The sequence below is a fragment of the Leptonychotes weddellii genome, chromosome 14 (genome assembly GCF_054177405.1).
Source record: "Leptonychotes weddellii isolate Sample4059 chromosome 14, ASM5417740v2, whole genome shotgun sequence".
NCBI classification, from domain to species: domain Eukaryota; kingdom Metazoa; phylum Chordata; class Mammalia; order Carnivora; family Phocidae; genus Leptonychotes; species Leptonychotes weddellii.
Genome location: NC_138382.1, coordinates 73,286,733 through 73,305,719, shown reverse-complemented (window position 1 = coordinate 73,305,719; position 18,987 = coordinate 73,286,733). Strand labels below are relative to the sequence as shown.

General features: G+C 44.9%; 1 protein-coding gene across 4 annotated transcripts; it reads right to left on the bottom strand.

The window, feature by feature from the left end:
* Positions 1–1,475: 1,475 nt before the first annotated feature.
* Positions 1,476–14,996, bottom strand: ZNF79 (zinc finger protein 79). 4 transcript variants are annotated; one of them, XM_081803648.1, is made up of 7 exons: positions 14,366–14,996; positions 13,568–13,630; positions 10,370–10,497; positions 10,126–10,214; positions 7,948–8,080; positions 7,347–7,445; positions 1,476–2,801 (listed from the first exon to the last, which is right to left on the bottom strand). In XM_081803648.1, the coding sequence occupies exons 4-7, from the start codon at positions 10,156–10,158 to the stop codon at positions 1,630–1,632; spliced, it is 1,437 nt and encodes a 478-aa protein (XP_081659774.1). In that variant the 5' UTR covers positions 10,159–10,214; positions 10,370–10,497; positions 13,568–13,630; positions 14,366–14,996; the 3' UTR covers positions 1,476–1,629. The 4 variants fall into 4 exon arrangements, with proteins under 4 accessions (XP_081659774.1, XP_081659773.1, XP_081659772.1 ...); XM_081803647.1 differs by lacking the exon at positions 13,568–13,630; XM_081803646.1 differs by lacking the exons at positions 10,370–10,497; positions 13,568–13,630.
* Positions 14,997–18,987: the final 3,991 nt, after the last annotated feature.

The following is an 18,987-nucleotide window of genomic DNA, read 5'->3' as shown; positions in this document are numbered from 1 at the left end:
TCCTTCTGGGTGACAGATTGATGCCCTGTATGGGACTAGCTCAGAGAAGACACCTCAAGTTCTTGGCCTTTTGTAGGCCGCATATGCATAGAACTCTTCATAAGAATAAAATTCTTTGTCAAAAAAACTTGTACCTCAGCACGAATACGTGGCAAGGAATCTCCATCCCAGACCAGTTTCAATCTTGAGTTGGGCTAGGGGCCCATAGCCCTTAATGCAAGCAAGCCCTATCAGTTCCAGTGTACAGCTAGGCTTAAGAGGCACTGATGCGAACCTGACCTTTGTCTTGAGTCCTTGAGGGCCATTTTCTAATGGCATGTTTTGGTCTTTCCGAGTCTTGCTCTTTTTCATTAGTTATGTTCCTTTTGACTCGAGCTCATGACTCCTTTCTACTTCTAAGTGTGTGGTAAATGGAAGGATGAACCAAAATACCTGGGTACTGGGGTGAGCTACACCTGAGTAGCTTAGAGGGGCTTCTGGGTACCAGCCTAAAGGGAGGGGCTTAGGAGTAACTTACCCAAGAGCTTAATGTCCTTGGCATTAGTTGTATTCTTGCCTTAAATTTATCAATAGGCCTTTAAAGTAGGTGGGTTTTAATTTCCTCCCCTCCCCCATAAGCAGGGTTGGAGAACTGTAGTGGGAAGGATTACCTGAAAATTCAGGTGAATGAGGGAGGGATAAGCCTTCCAGGACCTGGGCCAAGTGGCCAAGAAACCAGAGCTAGAGGCCTTGGGTGATAGCGGAATAGGACTCAAGTCAAATGGCTACCTAAACCCAAACCACATGGGTTTATTTCGGAGATGAGGTCCTGCTGGCTGGGTATGAGGATGGCATGTCAAAAGACAAGACCCAGGACCCAGCAAGGGAGAAAGGGGGCCAATAATGAAAATCTTGCTGTAAAGGAAACTTCTCCAGGAAGGAAAATGAAGGCCCCACTGGCCCATGAGCTGGGGAAAGATGGTAGGCCTCAGGTTGTCCTAGTGGCTCCACAGAGGGGTATACCATGCTGAGGCATTTCACTGTCTTCTAGATTAACCCTCAGCCTGTTCTTACCTTCTGGGTGTTTTCTTTATAGCAGCAGCAAACACTTGAACATCTCAAGTACAGATTGGGCCTGGCAGTGTCTAGATTTTCCTATATAGAGCTTAAAAGAGTGGATATCCCTCCCCCACCCCGATGAGATTATAACATGAAGAACCTTTCCTCAACTTGAATTACTCCCTATTATGGAGAAACTGTTCATTCCTGTCCAGTGTTGGTTCTTTTAATAGCCCTCATTCAAGAACCATCCCCAAAATACCTGGCCTTTAAGAAAGAACCAAGTCCTTCACTCATTAATCACTTACTCCTTATGGTTTCTGCAGTGCTTGCTATACAAAATGCAGTTTGGCTCACTGAATGAAGGTAATCTCCAGTATAATTTGAGTTGGGTTCTTGGTGCTTGAAGAGTTGAGAAAGAAGAGGGCTCCTGAGACTTTCCACCTGCAACATGTAAAATTGGGGCTATTTATTAAAGGTGCTTTTGGTGTGGCTCTGAGCTACAGACCATAAAACTCTGAGGTCTCCAGATGTTTTTCAAACTACCTGCATTTCCTGCCAGGTCCCCACCCACTTTGGTCCTATCTCTGGTTACTCTCCAGCATGGAGTCTCTGGTGTCTGATGAAAGCGGAGCTACACCGGAAGGCCTTCCCACACTCCCTACATTCATAGGGCTTCACACCAGTGTGAATCCTCTGATGCTGACTAAGGGATGAGCTCTGGTTAAATGCCTTCCCACACTCATTGCACTCATAGGGTTTTTCTCCTGTGTGAATTACATGATGTCGAATAAGGGCTGAGCTCTCACTGAAAAATTTCCCACATTCATTACATTTATAGGGCTTCTCCCCAGTGTGGGTCTTCTGGTGGATTATGAGATTTGTGCTTTGGCTGAAGGCCTTTCCACATTCGCTGCACTTGTAGGGTTTCTCTCCCGTGTGAGTCCTCTGATGGTTTGTGAGGTTTGCGCTCTGGCTGAAGGCCTTCCCACATGCAGCACACTTGTAGGGTTTCTCCCCGGTGTGGATTCTCTGATGCTGAATAAAGGCGGCACAGTAACTGAAGGCCTTCCCACACTCACTGCACTTGTACGGCTTCTCCCCCGTGTGGGTCCTCTGGTGGTTTGTGAGATTCGCACTGTGACGGAAGGCCTTCCCGCAGTCGCTGCATTCATAGGGCTTCTCCCCGGTGTGAATCCTCTGATGCTGAACAAGGGCTGAACAGTCACTGAAGGCTTTCTCACACTCGCTACATTTGTAGGGCTTTTCTCCGGTATGAGTTCGCTGGTGCTTTGTGAGGTTTGCGTTCTGGCTGAAGGCTCTTCCACATTCACTGCATTTGTAGGGTTTCTCTCCGGTGTGAATCCTCTGGTGCTGAATAAGAGACGAGCTCTGGCTGAAAGCCTTCGCACACTCGCTGCACTCGTAGGGTTTCTCCCCGGTGTGAGTCTTCTGGTGCTGAGAAAGGGAAGAACAGTAACTGAAGCCTTTGCCACACTCGCCACATGTATACGGTCTTGCTCTGTGGGGTTTCATAATAGGGGAATCCTTCCTGAAGCTCTGTGTGTGTGTTTCCCATTTCCGGGGTCTCACTTCTGTAGGAACTCTCTGTTGTGGAGAAAGGACTGGTCTCAGGTTGAAGCTCTTCCCCAGTTCAGTGTTCCCGTGAGCAGACTCCCCAGGGGGCAGCTCTATACTTGTGTCTTGGAATGAATCTTCAGAAATGTCATGCTCGGGTGGCGATTCAGACATAATCTTCCAGTCTGAAAAACATTTAGAAAAGCATTTCTCCCCCCTTCGGTGGAAGAAAAGGTACTACTGAAATACAAAAGGCTGATGGAGTTGGCCGAGCTCCCATGCAGGCAGGTCTGATGCTCCACCCCTTTCACCCAGAACAGCTGCCTCACGTTTCTGTTCTCAACCATAAATATTGACCAAGATGGCTCTTCAGAGACATTAGCACGCCTTACTCCCTTTCCTAAACTGCCAAAGGATACAGAAGTTTACCCTAATCTCCCTCAGATGCGATGCTCCCGTATTTCTGACCCTTTCCTCTGCTTTGGCAACTACTGGACAGTCTCCACTTGTCTTTAGTCTCACAATTCTTGGTGTGGTTTTGGGCAATCTGTTTACCAGGTTTAAATAATTCACTTTACAAAGCTGATGATCAGTGCCAGCAAGATGAATTCTTTGACCTATCAAATCAGCTAGATTTCAAAATTCTAGAATGTTGCTAGGGGTGCAGCATCATGCGATCTTACACAATGGTGTGACCACCTTTCTGGAGAGCAATCTGGTTGCATGTGTCAAAAGAGTCTTTAAAATGCTGACATGAGAACCGCACCTGTAAGAATCTGTCCTAAGAAACGAATGAGAAATTACACAAAGCTGTGCTGACAAAAGCGCTTACGGCATTATTTGCCAAAGAAAAGCAAACACCTAAATAAATGTTTAATAAAGGAATGACCATAGTATAGCCAACAGAGGGACCCCTATGGAGGCCATGTTTGAAATGGGTACACTATTGTTCCTTCTGTAGAAAGGTATTTACTGAGGAAACACTGCAAGGATACACAGTGTGAGTGTAAGCAGTGTTGTCTTTGGGTTGTGGCATCAGGCAATTTTTATTTTCTTCAATGCTTATCTGTATTTTTTTAATGTTCTCCAATGTCAGTATTATAAAAAAGATAAAAACATTTCAGAGGATATGCAGTGATAAAAAGAAACCTACTGTTACTTGAAAAAAGGAGCATGGAAACTTAACACTGTTATTTCTACTTTAGAAAAAAGTACAAGCTCTGGTCTGAGCCTCCCCATTAGGGGGCACCTGGCTGGCTCAGTCGCTAGAGATTGTGACTCTTGATCTTGGGGTCATGAGTTTGAGCCTCACATGGGGGTTGGTAGAGATTATTTAAAAGAAAAAAAAAATTTAGAAAACAAAAATGTATCACTGCATTTGTGATATGAAGAAGATGGAAAGGACCTCTGTGTGGTGGGATGACAGGGGACCTTGATTTTTTTTATCCTGTTCCAAATCTCAAATTAACCTATTTTACTAGAAAAATCATTTTAAATAGAATAAATAACATTGCTTTTATAATCAGAAAATAGGTCTTTTTTAAAAGAAGAGTTAACGATTCTTAACCCTTTCTGGGATCTCCCTCATTTTAAGAGAAAACTTTATAATGTGAGTACTGTACACTACTGGGAAACCGTGAAGCACAAGGCCCCATGCACCTCTCCGACACTGGGGCTTGAACATAAGGAGGTGGAGTTTCAGGGAGGGCTATGGAGCTTCTTTTCATGAGCGTCAATTTTCCTGAAGATTCTTTCGGTTTCTACTTATTTCTCAGAGGAGAGAATAGCAAGGTTAGTTCTGGGTGACCTTTATTTGTATTTCTATATGGAATCTTGACCCAGATAGCTTGGGTTTAAATCTTGGCTCCACCTCTTACTAGCTATGTGATTGTGGGCAAATTAATCTATTTCTTTGATGCATTATCTATAAGTGTAGCTCTCAAAGAATTACTGTGAGGATTAAATGAGTTAAAACATATAAGGGACCCTGAGGGATAGTTAAATGTCTTATGAGTGCTTGTTATTATCTTAGGGTTTTTCCTTGTAAACCTTCTGAAATGGTTTCCCTCCTGAGAGCACGTGCCTACTAATGCCCAATCTACCATGAGCACAGCAGTCCCAGGGCATCATCTCCATGTAATTCAGTAGTTGATCATATGTGGCTTTGACAGCTCTGAAAACTTGACCATCTATCAGAAAACATGGAAAGAAGAAGAAAAGTGCCAAGAAAAGCAGCAGTAGGGGAAAGGAAGAATTCAGGAAACTGCATGATGCTCATGAATCGTCCTATCTCCGCCCACCTTACCTCTCCCCCTGGCTCCTGTAGGAGACTAAGGACGTCCACACCAAATGTGCCCAAAACGGAACAACTGGTTTTCCCTTTCCAGCCAGTGTCTTCGTCTGTCTTCTTGTTCATGGTTCTGCTCAGGCCAGGGTCGTCCTTAATGCCCCTTCCACCCCCTCACATCCAATTCACTGGCAAGTCCTATTGGCTTTAACACCTAAAATGTCCTGAATCCTTCCTACCAGCCACCATCCTCTCTCTCTGGAATGTCTGCAACAGACTCCTAACTGATCTCCCTACTCCTATTCCTGAACCCTGGAAGTCTTATTCTCCATATGCAATTTTTAAACACAAATCAAGTATGGTCCCCTTCCTGCTCAAAACCCTCCAGGGCTTATCTTACTATGTGAATAAAATCTGAATGCCTTACCGTGGCCTCCAAAGCCCTGAATGATCTGTTCCCTGCCTACTACTCTCCCCCGGCTTACTGAGTCCTAGGGTCTTCTGATCCTAATACAAGTCAAGCTCATCCCCACCTCAGAGCTTCAACACATGCCATATCCCAGAATGTTCCTCTCCCACTCACTCACATGGCTGGCTTCTTCTCTTCCTTCAGACCTCAGCCCTGACATCACCTCCTCCAAGTGGTCTTTCCTAGTCATCTGACTTACAACAGCCCCCAACCTCCATCTGTATTCCCATTCTCACCTTCATACTCCCCATCACTATTCCCTTATCCTGCGTTCCTTCAGAGTATGCCTCACTATCTGACATTACATCAGTAATTTTGTTTACTCATTTTATTTATGTTCCTCACATCACAGGATATAAGCAGGGCCTATGTCTTGTTCTCTGTTGTACCTTCAGTAGCTAAAGCAATTCCAGGCATTTACCAAATGCTTAATGAGTATTTGTTGACTGAATGAGTAACAAATTCAATGTGAAAAAGGCAAACTGACCAGCTGGGCCTGGGAAAATGTTAACATCCACAACAGAAGTTCCTAAAGCAAGCAGTGAGATGAAGGTACTCTACAGACCTGGGGCTGCCATGGTGGTGGGGGTAGGATGGGGTACCGGAGGGCTCTGAAAGCAGCCCAGAGTGGCCGAGCAATGCCCAGGTTGCTGTGAATCTCAGAGCAGAGGTGTAACACCACGGAAGCAGGGTATCAGTTACTCCAATAGCCAGACTGAAACTCTTCTCAAACTACTTCACGATCATACAGCTAATACAGCACTCCATAGTTGATAACTTTTTTTTCATGTATATTAGTTTGTAAAATCAGATTTGGTGATAACACCACTTCCCAAGTTGTTTCTAATAACGTGCTGATCTGACCTGTTTAGGATCCTGAAACTCTCTGAGGCTGTGATGAAACCTTTTTCCAGAAAAACTCAGCCATTGCCCTAGCCACATAACCCCACATTCAGTTTCTGAAATTCTACACAGGGCGTACCGCCCGGGATAAAAGGCCCCGCATGGCGGGCATGGTGCCGGGCAGCAGAGGGACCACCGAGGCTCCTGTAAAGGAAGGATTTCAGCAAGCCTGAGTGGTTCCTGGGTAACAACAGGGCTGAGGTAACGTGTGACAGGCTGTTTAGAAAGTAGAGAGTAAGATGGGAAGGAGAAGAGTTCTGATGGACTATGCAGAAAATCTGCCAGACTTTGTTCTCACTGCCTTGCAGCCACAGTAATCAGAAAGGAAGATATAAAGCATTAGGCTACACTTTCAAACAAATTGTAAGCTTTGTCACCTTCAAGTTCATTTATACTTCTGATGCTTTAACTTTTAAAATATCGGAAGTGGCTGGAACCCCAGGGAGAAGCTCCTGAGGCCCGGGCAGAGGTCACACATCCACAGTGGCTGAAGCATGAAGATGGGGGTGGAGTGAGCAGCCCTGGATGAGGAGCACGAGATAAACACAGCAACTACGGCTTCCCTTTTGTTTTTCCTGAGGTCCTCAGTATTAGCCCTTTAGGAAATTCTAGCAGGGTCACATAGAGGGAGAGAAGGCAACCAATTAAGGGCCAGAGAGGGGAGTAGCAGTAGGTATCACAGCTGGAGGTATGGGTAAAGGTGGGCACCTGAGAGCCTAAGTGAGGGGAACCCCAAGCAGAGAACGTGCTAGGCCAGCAAAGATGACTCTTCATTCCCCCCGAGGCCAGCAATACCACCTCTGGTCCCAAATATCTCCCAGCCCAGGGGAACTCTGCCAGGAAGAGGTGTGGAACAGTGGGCTTTGGAATCAGACAGACCTTGCTTCGAAGGCCTGCCATGCCACTTTCTAGCCGTGAGGCTCTGAACCAGCAAGTACTCTTCCAGCTTTAATTTCTTCATCTGTAAAATGGGGGTTATATCTACTTCACAGGGTTATCAAATGCACTAATGTGTATTTCAAAAGGGCTTTTGCTCTCAAGACTCACTGGCTTCAGTGCCTGCTCACTTACCAGGGCAGGTACTCCTTAGGCCTCCTCCCTCCAGCATCCATGGGCCTTCTTCCCTTTGTTCCAACTGGGAGTTCATGCCGGGCTGGGAAACTGGAAGTCCTGTTCAAGGGGAAAAACGGGCTTTAGAGATTTAGATTAAGTATAAATAGCCACCCAGAACTCAGGGAAGTGGAAACACACCAGTTAGGTCATTTTTTTCATTCATTCAACAAATATTTATTGAGCACTAACTGGGTCCCAGGCACTGGGGGATGCAGCAGTAATTAAGACAGATGAGGTGCCAAGGAGGGGTCAAGTCAAGTCAGGGAATTAAGCCCCAAAAGCAAGTTATTTAGAACAATAGGAACTTACTGAATATGGAGGAACTGGCCTGAAGGTCACCCTACCCGCCCTGGGAAATAAGAAAACAAGGAGCTGCAGTCTCAGGGGCAGCAAATGAAACTGCCTATTTCTCAAGCTGGAATGCAGAGACCTTTCACTAGGGAACCAGGAGGAATAAACACTATATAAAGTGTCAGAGCAACTCGGGATCACTCAACACTGGAAAGTGCCACAGATATTCAGAACTGAGTAGATTCTACATTTCAAATGGCTTCCTTACCCAGCAGGACCAGATTCCTGGCGTTTTCTGGTATCCCCTCCTTGAACCTTGGAGTCCCCCTTGGAGCAGGGATCAAGTGCCTCCACCCATCCTGGGTAAAAGCTACAGTCACATTGCTGAAGGGCGGGGACCCCTGAAATGACAAGCACATTCCTTCTTGCCCACTGGCCTCAGGATATGAGGCAGCTCTGGGCAACTCAAGAAAAGCATTTATTGATCACTTTCTATGTGCCTAACACTATACTGGATACTGACACACAAAAATAAATCAAATACAGTCTCTTTGCGTGTTTACAACTCTGACGGACTTTATATATAAATGGAGAGAGTACATAAACAGCTATATCTATATATAAAAGAAGGAAATGGGCAGAAACGAACAGGTGCTCAGGAACTAAAAGAGCCAATGTAGACAAAACAAAATTAGAATGTATAAATTTATGCAATGAAAAATCAGAAAGAAATGTGAAGGCTCAATTTTTCGGAGTGTTTATTAAACGTTCCTATGAACTTGGATATCACACAGTACAAAAGGAGAGCCAGACATGTATGTGAATGCCTGTAGTAACATGTCAGAGAGACAGAGAAGGAATCCTGCATGGAGGACAGAGGAAGACCACAGAGAGGAGGTGATTGCTGAGCTGGCCTTGAAGGAGAAAGGCTGTCAATGGAGAAAGAGAAGGTTATCCAAGGCAGGGGAGGCTCATGAGCAAAGGCATAGAGGTGCGAAAGGCCTCATGTCTGTTTTCAGTGCAAGTGATGGTACCTCTACCTATCTCGTGGGCCACACCAGAAACCTGGGTGTTATCTTCCCCTTTCCTGCAGCTCCCCACAATCACGGCATCTTCACCTTCCTTCACAGTATCACTAGATTTCACACATTTCTCTCCATGGCCCCGTCATTACCTTATTTGAAGCCAGCATAATTTTCCAAATTATGACCTCTAATTTACCTGGTCTTCCGATCCATCCTTCATACTAAGAAATGCAGTACAATGGGACAAAGAGGGTCTTTTTTTAAAAAACCATGAAATATTTAAAACATTTGGGTCATTTTATAATAGTCAAGAGAGTAAAATCCACCATAAAGATTTAAGTGTCATGAACTTTGTAACAAACAGTATGTAACTAATAAAGAAAACACTGTAGGAAGTACAAGAAGAAATTTAAAATATTACAGCTGTGAGATGTTAAAATAATTCAGTCATTAGCAGGGTTAATACAAAATAAACAACAAAATAAAGGTATGGAAGAACTGAGCAATTTAATTAATAAGGTTGAGCTAACAGAGCCATTGAACCCTGTGTTCTGCAATTACGCTACACCTGGCTGTTCTGGGTTGACAAAAGACACTCTGTCCCCATGCAGCACAGACCAGCTGAATGGGCAGAGAAACCAAAGTGACAATTTGGGAATATCTAGGAAAATAAGATCCACAGCCAGACATTTTCAACATAAACAAGAAAGGAAGAATATAAATTAGAAATTAAAAGATCAAATTCTAAAATAAATCTGACAAAAGTGAAAGCAAAAAAGTAAGAAAAAAAATCTGTTACTAAGAAAACCAATGAGAAAAATCCAAGAGCAGACTTTCTAAAAAGGAAAAGAAACAGATCAATACCTAGTCTAGTCAGGAAAAAAGGGTAGAAGACAGTTCCTATCCTGGTAGAAGGACTATGCAAAAGAATACACTAGAAATGATTCTGTACCATACTCTTAATGAGAAGGAGAAACATTAATCACATTCTGTAAAGTGGAAATAAAAAGAAGATTAAAAGCAGGACAAACCCATTTTGGGAAAGTAGAAAAGGAAGACTATGGGGGAACCTGGCTGGCTCAGCCAGTGAAGCGTGTGATTCTTGATCTCAGGGTTGTGAGTTCAAGCCCCACACTGGGTGTAGAGATGACTTAAAAATAAAATCTTAAAAAGCAAAAACAAAAAAGAAAAAGAAAAGAAAAGGAAGACTAGGACTGAAAAGACACAAATGAAAATGTTAAGTGTTTCATCTCTGTGGTTAATAAGTATGAGTTTTTGGGTATGTTTTCTGTGTTTTTCAGGTTTTCTACAATAAACACGAACTCCTCTTATAATTAAAAAACAGGAACAAAAAAACCCTTTAATATTAAAAAAAAAAAAAAAAAAAAGAGGCTGCCTCTCAGAGTACATTTCCAACTTACGTGGGCCCCAACTGTGAGGAGACCAGCTGCCATTCCTTCATCTCCTGTGCTTTTGTCTTGGGGAAGGGCAGTGTCTGCAGAAGGCAGCTCTGGAAGGAGAGAAACCAATGAGGCTTAAAAGGTACAGCTCACCAAGCTAGAGAGTCTCACATTCTCACTGTGAAGAAGGGGGTTCCCGACACATTGCAGGTTGCAGGGGACTCGGGCTGAATCTGCAGACCGATTTCTCCATTCCCCTTCCTACCTCAGAAATCCCATCAGTTCACTCAGACGCAGGGAGTCATTAGAGTAACAGACTCTCAAGGAGCGTAGGTCCCCCACTTGCCAGCAGTGTGCAAATCACATAACCTTTCTAGGTCGCATTTTTCTCATCTGTAAATGGGAATGATAATCTCTTGTAAAAGTTGCTGGGAAGATGAAAGAAAAACGCAAAGTAGCTGGCACAACGCCTCGCATGTAAGCACACAGCTTACAAATATTATCTACTGCCGAGTTTGTTGGGAGCAAGTAGCTCTGCAGATTTAAGATATTTGCCAACTCAAGAAAGGTAATGACCAAGTAGGATTCATCGAAGGAACGCAAGATTAGTTCATCATATGAAAATTAATCTGCATAATATACCAATGTAATAAAAAGGAGATGACTCCACATGGATCATTTCAATAAACACCAAAAAGGCCATTCTGTAAAATCTGTCACCCTTTCCTGATACATTCAATAAACTAGGACGAGAAGAGAACATCCTCAACCTGATAAAAGACAACTACGGAAAACCCAGGTTTACATCATACTTAATAGTGGAGGACTGATACTTTCCCCGAAGATCAGGAACAAGACAAGGCTATCTGCTCTCACTTCTTTTTTTTTTTTCAAGATTTTATTTATTTATTTGAGAGAGAGAATGAGATAGAGAGAGCATGAGAGGGGGGAGGGGAGAGGGAGAAGCAGACTCCCCGCCGAGCAGGGAGCCCGATGCGGGACTCGATCCCGGGACTCCAGGATCATGACCTGAGCCGAAGGCAGTCGCTTAACCAACTGAGCCACCCAGGCGCCCTATCTGCTCTCACTTCTGTTCAGTATTATACTGGAGGTTCTAGCCAGGGAAATTAGGAAGCTGGGGGCGGCGGGGTGGGGGGAGGGGATGGGGGGGTGGGAAGTCATCCAGATTGGAAAGGAAGAAGTACAATTATCAGTATTTGTAGCTATGATTTTGTATATGGAAAATCCTAAGGTGGGGCACCTGGCTGGCTCAGTTGGTAGAGCATGTGACTCTTGATCTCAGGGTCATGAGTTCAAGCCTCACATTGGGTGTGGAGTCTACTTAAAAAATACAATAAAATAAAATAGTCCTGCTATTAAAAAAAACAAATAAATAAAAAGAAGAAGAGAAGAAAATCCTAAGGAATCCACAAAAAAAAAGCCCTGTCACAGCTAAGTAAGTCCAGCAAAGTTGCAAGATACAAGATGGATATATAATAAAAAGACAACCCAATTAAAATTGGGCAAAGGATTTGAATAGACATTTCTCCAACCATATTTCTATACACTAGCAATGAGCAATCCAAAAGTGAAATTTAAAAAAAAAATTCCATTTGCAAGAGCATTAGAAGAATAAAACACTTACGAATAAATTTAACAAAGGAAATGCAAGACATGTACACTGAAGGCTACCAAACATTGTTGAAATTACAGAAGATATAAATAAATGGAAAGACATCCCATGGATTCATAGACTGGAAGATAATGTTGGGATGGCAGTGCTCACCAAATTATCTACAGAATAATGTAATCCCTAACAAAATCCCAGTGGACTTTTTTTTTTTTTTTAAAGATTTTATTTATTTATTTGAGACAGAGAGAATGAGAGAGAGAGAGAGAGCACATGAGAGGGGGGAGGGTCGGAGGGAGAAGCAGGCTCCCTGCTGAGCAGGGAGCCCAATGCGGGACTCGATCCAGGGACTCCAGGATCATGACCTGAGCCGAAGGCAGTCGCTTAACCAACTGAGCCACCCAGGCGCCCCTCCCAGTGGACTTTTTAATGAAAATTGATTAAGCTGATACTAAAATTCATCTAGAAATGCAAGCGACCCAGAAGAGCCAAACAAACTGGAAAAAGAAGTTGGAGAACTCACATTCACACTATCAAAACCTTGTACATGGGGTGCCTGGGTGGCTCAGTTGGTTAAGTGTCTGCCTTTGGCTCAGGTCGTGATCCCAGGGTCCTGGGACTGAGCCCTGCATCAGGCTCCCTGCTCAGCGGGGAGCCTGCTTCTCCCTCTGCCCCTCCCCCTGCTTCTGCTCTCTCTCTCTCACAAATAAATAAAATCTTAAAAAAAAAAGGAAAACAACAAATGTTGATGAGGATGTGGAAAAATTAGAACTCTCCTACATTGCTACTGGGATTGTGAAATGATGCGGTCACTGAGGAAAACAGTGTGACAGATCCTCAGAAAGTTACACAGAGGTACCCTATGATCCAGCAGTTCTTCTCCTAGGTACACAAATAAGAGAAACGAAAACACATCCACATAAAAACTGGTGCACACACGTTCACAGCAGCATTATTCACAATAGCCAATACTGGAAGCCACCCAAATGTCCACAACTAAGGAACAAAATGTAGTATATCCATATAACGAAATATTATTCAGCCACAAAAAGGAATGAAGTACATTCATTCATGTTACAACACGGATGGAATTTGAAACATTACTCTAAGTGAAATAAGCCAGACACATATATTCTATGATTCTATTTTTATGAAATGTCCAGAATAGGCAAATCCCTAAGAACAGAAAGTAGAAATCCATAGACTAGGGTTAGAGGAAATGAGGAGTGATGATGGTTAATGGGTATGGGCTTTTTTTTTTAAAAGAGAGAGTACCATGTGCGCAGGCGTGGCTGGAGGTGGGAGGAGGGGCAAAGGGAGGGGGAAGGAGAGAATCCTAAGCCCGCTCCGCGCCTCACTCCCAGTTTGATCTGATGAAATGGTTATGGGCTTCATTTGGGGGTGATGAAAATGTTCTGGAATTAAATAGTGGTGATGGTTGCACAACTCTGTGACTATACTAAAAGCCACTTTATTGTAGACTTTAAAAATGAATGTTACAGGGCGCCTGGGTGGCTCAGTCGTTAAGCATCTGCCTTCGGCTCAGGTCATGATTCCGGGGTCCTGGGATCGAGTCCCGCATCGGGCTCCTTGCTCAGCACAGAGCCTGCCTGCCACTCCCCCTGCTTATGCTCTCTCTCTCACTCTCTCTGTGTCAAATAAATAAAAAAAATCTTAAAAAAAAAAAAAAAAAGAATGTTACAGCATGTGAGTTATACCTCAATAAAAAATAATAGAAGAGGTAACACAGCCCTCAGAAAAAGAACTACTAGGTCTGAATATTGGTCTTAGTACAGATCTCACGTTACTGAGTTTTATCTAACTCCACTGTACCTTCATGTCCTCTTTCGTAGTACCGGGAAGATGATAACCACCCTGCTTGCTGTTCCCAAGTCTCTGGGGGAAGACAACATAAAATGCTGGATGTGAAATTGGACTTTAAGAGTTACAGACCAATAAAGGGACCCCCTGATCTAGGGGAGGATGGCACAGATCTCGGTGGTTAAGATTACACACACGTTTGTTCTGTTCTATCGACTGTTCAAGATGCTTTCAAAAACGTTATTTTGTTCGATTCTTACAGTTCGTAGAGGTAAACGAGGTAGTTAACGTTATTTTACCCTTTCCTCCACGAAGAAACACGGGTTAAAAGACCTAAACCGGTACCCCATAGCTTAAACAGGAATCCTAGCCTTCTGATTCCAATCCCCCAATATCCCCTTCGACTTCACAGTCCAACTGCGTTGAACGGGCCCTCAATCTCATGTGGAGCCAAAGGCTCCTGTTCTGAGAATCCCTGGCTGCTTCAAGAACGGCTGGAACATCAGAAACAACAGGAGACCCTGGATCGTTCCATTTTTCCTTCCCAGGGCCCATTTCTCTCGACTCACAAATGCCATCGGTGCATCAAGCAGATCGGGTAAGAAGTAGGATAGTCAGAGATTATTCAGGTCTGAGCGCCTCGAACTTTCTTGACCCTAGAATTCTTCACTCAAAAAAGGATAATCCCCAACCACTTGTGGAAAGGATAACCGCAGAGTTCTGGTCCCGGTCACACAGCTCTATCGGCGGGCAGGCTGGAACAAGACGCCGGATCTCCTGCAAACCCCTCCCTCTACCACTCCTTCTCACCTCCTTCCTCCGGCATTTGGGTCCCACCGCCTCCCAGCAGTTCTCTGAGCCCCAGCCGCGCTCTGCAGGCCTGCTCTGACTGCTCCCGGCTTGGACTCTTCTTCTCTCCGGCCTCTCCCCTCAGAGGCCGGGTCTGAGCCTGCGATGCTGGGCCCTGGGAGCTCGGGTCGTGCCCGTCCAGCCAGGTCTCTCAGTGTTCCCAGCGGCAGCCAGGCCTCGCGGCTCAGGAGTCCGTGGAGCAACCACCAGCCCGGTCTCAAGCAGGACGCCGCAGGGAAAAACCCGCTGCCGGCTACTCCAGAACGCTACAGGCTCCCAGCTCGAATTCAGAAACCGCCGCCGCAGGCACTACCAAACACCAGGCCCAGCTCCCGTGCCAGCCAAAGAGGACGCGCTCCAATAGCGCCACTTCCGGTCATGCGTACGGATCTCCCCGCCCCACCGGACTCCATTTCCCAGAAGTCTCCGAGCTCAGCTCCTGGCCAAAACCTATTTCTCTATGCCAGGTTTGTGGCCTATACACCCTTGTGGACCGTACTTCACAGAGAGGCTCCGCCTGTTCTTGATCCCGGAATCTCTTATTTATCATGCTTTGTCCACATGCCATTCAGGTCCACCGAAACCCCACGGCGGGAGCCTCTGAGGCGGAAAGCAACTTGGCCGCGAAGGATCCTGGGAGCTGCGGTTCTAGCGCAGGCGCAGACCTACGCTGGCGGTGGAGGCTTCATTTCTGCTTAATTCTCCTCCGTAGTCCGGAGTGCCGGAGTACTGGGTCGCGGGGGTCCTCCCGTAACGCGACCTTCAGCTCAGGGCCTAACTCTAGCCACCTTCAGGGTTCTCCAGCCTTTCGGAAGTTTGGGAAGAGGAAAGGAAAGGAGGGAGGGCCCCTCAGTGTGAGCAGGGCAGCCACAGGTTGGTGCCCTGGAACTCTCAGAATATAAAAACCTATCCGCAGGAGGGAACTTCTTGAGTAATTTCAGGGGTAGAAGCCCTGAATAGTGTTAATAGTGTTCCATAAGCACTATTGCGGGAGGAGATTCGTAAATATTCTATCCCTTGGAGCCTTCCGTGCTGTGCCAGAGGATATTTCAATGGGCTTCCTTAGAGCACTGATGACATTTTCCCCTCTTGCCTGTTGAAAATTATTCACTACTCCAGCGATTTTTTGATCACTAATTCAGTTTTGAGGCATTTTGACGTTAAGAAGATGGGAATGCGTTACCTGGGAAGCAGAAAAGAGTTTGGGGGTCCTAAGGCCTCTTTTCATTTTGTACTGTCTGTCCCTTTCAGCCGCAGCTGGTAGCGTTTTTTGCCAGTAGAATTATCTTAAGTTTGTGGGTCTTCTATGAATCTTGTTGGGATTCACTCCATTAGACAAGCCAACCCACAGATCTCTTTGAGATAAGGTCTTTTCTACCTTGGGCTGCTGCAATTTTGGGCTTACAACTTTGGAGGCCAGACGTCTGAGATGGATATCCTTGGGCTAAAATCAAGGTGTGGGGAGGGCTATGTTTCTTCTGGAGGCTCTAGGGGAGGATCACTTTCCTTGCCTTTTCCAGCTTCCACAGGCTGCCTGCCTTCCTTGGCTCCTAAGCCCCTACAGTTGGTGCTGTTCTGCCCATGGCCACAAGGCCCAGCAGACGCTAGCCCCATAATGGCCAGTCGGCAGTAGCGGTATTCCTTCATCTTGGGATCCCAACCAGGGCCACTGGGAGGTAGCAGGGTGCTTCACTCCTCAACAGGTGCAATTCCGCCTATGGACACTGGGTGGCGTTAGGGCCTTCATTGCCTCAAGAATGCAGAAGCCAGGATTCTCCTGGAAGTTCTGGGGGCAGGGATTGGACGTGGAGTGGGTGTGGGGTGCGGTGCAGATTTTTACCTTGGGGTAAAGCACAGCTTCTGCTGCTGTACCTGTCCTTCGGGGATGTTCCATCTGCCCTCCGTGGTCCTGTGCTGGGCTTCTGGGGCAGATTGAGGGCTGTCAGCTGGGGGTGGCTCTGGTCCCTGAAGCATCTTGTGCTCTGATGAGGAGGCCCCAAGGAAGTCTTAGGGAACCTCTGAAGAGTGTGTGTGTGTGTGTGTGTGTGCAATCATTAGTAGCTGTAAATGGATGCTGGTAGCAGAGATGGTATGAGTAGGAGTTGCTGAGAAATCAGGGTAGGAAATAGAATATGAAGAGAAAAATGTGTAAAGATTTCACATATCCCTTTGAGGCACCCCTTGAGCATCACACCTTGCATGCAACTCCAAACCTTCACCGCAGCCTCACCACCAGCAGCAGCTAACATCGATTGAGTACTTATTCTGTGTCCTCCTTAGTTCTAGGTGCTTTACATACTTCTCTCCTTTCATCCTCACAACAACCCCATGAGGGAGATGGCGACAGATGAATAAACTGAGGCTTAAAGAAGTTAAATGACTTGTCCAGGTCATGCAGGCAGTGAGTAGTATAACCAGAATTTGAACTAAGCCCACTGCCTCTTAACCACTATGATGCACAGGCTCCTAGACCCTGGGTTATGGAGGAAAGAGGCCAAGGTAGAGTTGAAGCCACAGTGGCATTTTCCTTGCCCACAAGTTTAACTGTCTCTACTTCCATCGTCAACATCACCTCCATGTCTATCCACCTCACGTCCATCTCTTCCACATCACCTCCATCTCTATTTTCTGTCTCCATCTCTATCACCATCATCTTTCCCATCTCCATCATCTCTCTCATCTCATTCTCTCATCTATCACCTCTATTTCTCATCTCTCCTCTGTTCCATCTCTCTCATCTCCCTCTCTAATTCTAGATGTCGTAGCAGAATTATCAATAAGCAGAAAACCAAAAACAATCTGAATATGGAACAATGTGAGCTTGATTTAAGTTCTGACATATTTATACAACAAAACCCTCTTAATTTGTTGAATTTAACAAATATTTAAGCACCTGCTCTTTACCACACACTATGACTCCCATGGCAAACAAATCGTTCAAAGAATGCAGAGAGCTTCCATTTCAAGCTGGTGGACTGAACTTACACATTTCCCCTTTCTCTTCCTCTAGTTCCCACTGAAACGACAGTGAAGATATGTAAAGGGAACAAAAACCATAACAGAACTGAGAAGAGGTGCAGAGGTAGGGGGCATATACCAGCCACTGTCATTAAAACCCCCTAGTTCTTCATTCCTAAATATGGACAACCAAAGCTCCCCAGATCCTTGAGATAAACCAGCAGCATAGAAGAGAAGGACCAAGACAACCTGACTGATTCCAGAGGAAATCAGAGCCTAGGGGACAACTTTCAAAAAATTAAAATGTGCAAATGGTTTTATTCATAATAGCAAATACCAAGTGTTGTTGAGGATGGGGAGCAACTGAAACTCTTCTGCGCTGCTCATGGGAAAGCAAAATGGTACAACGATTTCGGAAAACCATTTGGCAGATTCTCAGGGTGTAATTAAACATAAACTTACCACAGGACCCAGAAGTGGAACTGTATGCCAGTGTTTACAGCAGCTTTAATGATGACAGCCCCAAATTGGAACTCGCCCAAATGTCCAATGGAACACTACTCAACAGCTAAAAGAAATGAACCGCTGGTGCATGCAGCGCAGATGCATCTTAAAAGCACTCTGCTATGGGGCGCCTGGGTGGCTCAGCCGGTTAAGCGTCTGTCTTCGGCTCAGGTCATGATCCCAGCATCCTGGGATCGAGCCGGCAACGGGCTCCCCAGGGAGCCTGCTTCTCCCTCTCCTGCTCCTCTCTACTTGTGCTCTTTCCCTGTCAAATAAATAAATAAAATCTTAAGAAAAAAAATAAAAACAACACTGCAAAGTTACGGAAGCCAGACGCAAAATACTACAAACAATGTGATTCCATTTTATCAAAGTTTAGAAAACACAAAGCTATAGAGACAAGACTGACTGCAGAGGGACATGAAGGAACATTTTGGGGGAGGAAAATGTCCTATATCTTGATTGTGTGGTGGGTACAAAGCTGTGTATACATTCGAAAACTCAACTACAATTGTTGAGTTTTATAGTATGTATCTGAATTTTATGGTATGTAAATAATGCCTTGATAAAGTGAATTTTTAAAATATTTTTAAAAGTGAATGTGTGTATCCTCAGGGAAACCCCAAAAGGCATTTCCATCACAAAGAAAAGTATAGGATACTATGAAAAAGGAATATACAGTACGATATAATTGAAAATCATTGTCAAAGCACCAATCAAAAAAAAAGGCTGGAGTGGTGATACTGATAACAGACAAAGTAGACCTCAGAACAAGAGATATACCAGGGACAAAGAAGGTCATTTCATAATGCTAAAGGACAAAAACAATCAGAATATAACAATCCCAAATGTGCACGCAGCGAGCCATGAGCTCCAGGGTACATGAAGCAAAACACAGCAGAAGTGCAAGGAGAAACAAATCCACATTCATAGGTGGAGATTTCCACACTTCTCTCTTGAGGTGGGCACGTGGTGGGACTGCACAATTCAGATTCTGAATAAAACAGATCACGGAGTGGGAAGTGTGATGTCCTACTTGTGTATAGTGATGCTAGAAAGGATATGTGTTGGGAGGGAGATCTTTCAGGATAGAACCAAATTCTTACTTTCTTTTTTTTTTT

Excerpts from the sequence above, each read along its gene's own strand:
- ZNF79 (XM_081803646.1), bottom strand. Across the intron at positions 7,446-7,947 it reads CAGGAATCTGGTCCTGCTGG|GACTTCCAGTTTCCCAGCCC; the intron begins GTAAGGAAGCCA and ends CCCCTTGAACAG. Across the intron at positions 2,802-7,346 it reads CCTAAGGAGTACCTGCCCTG|ACTGGAAGATTATGTCTGAA; the intron begins GTAAGTGAGCAG and ends AATGTTTTTCAG.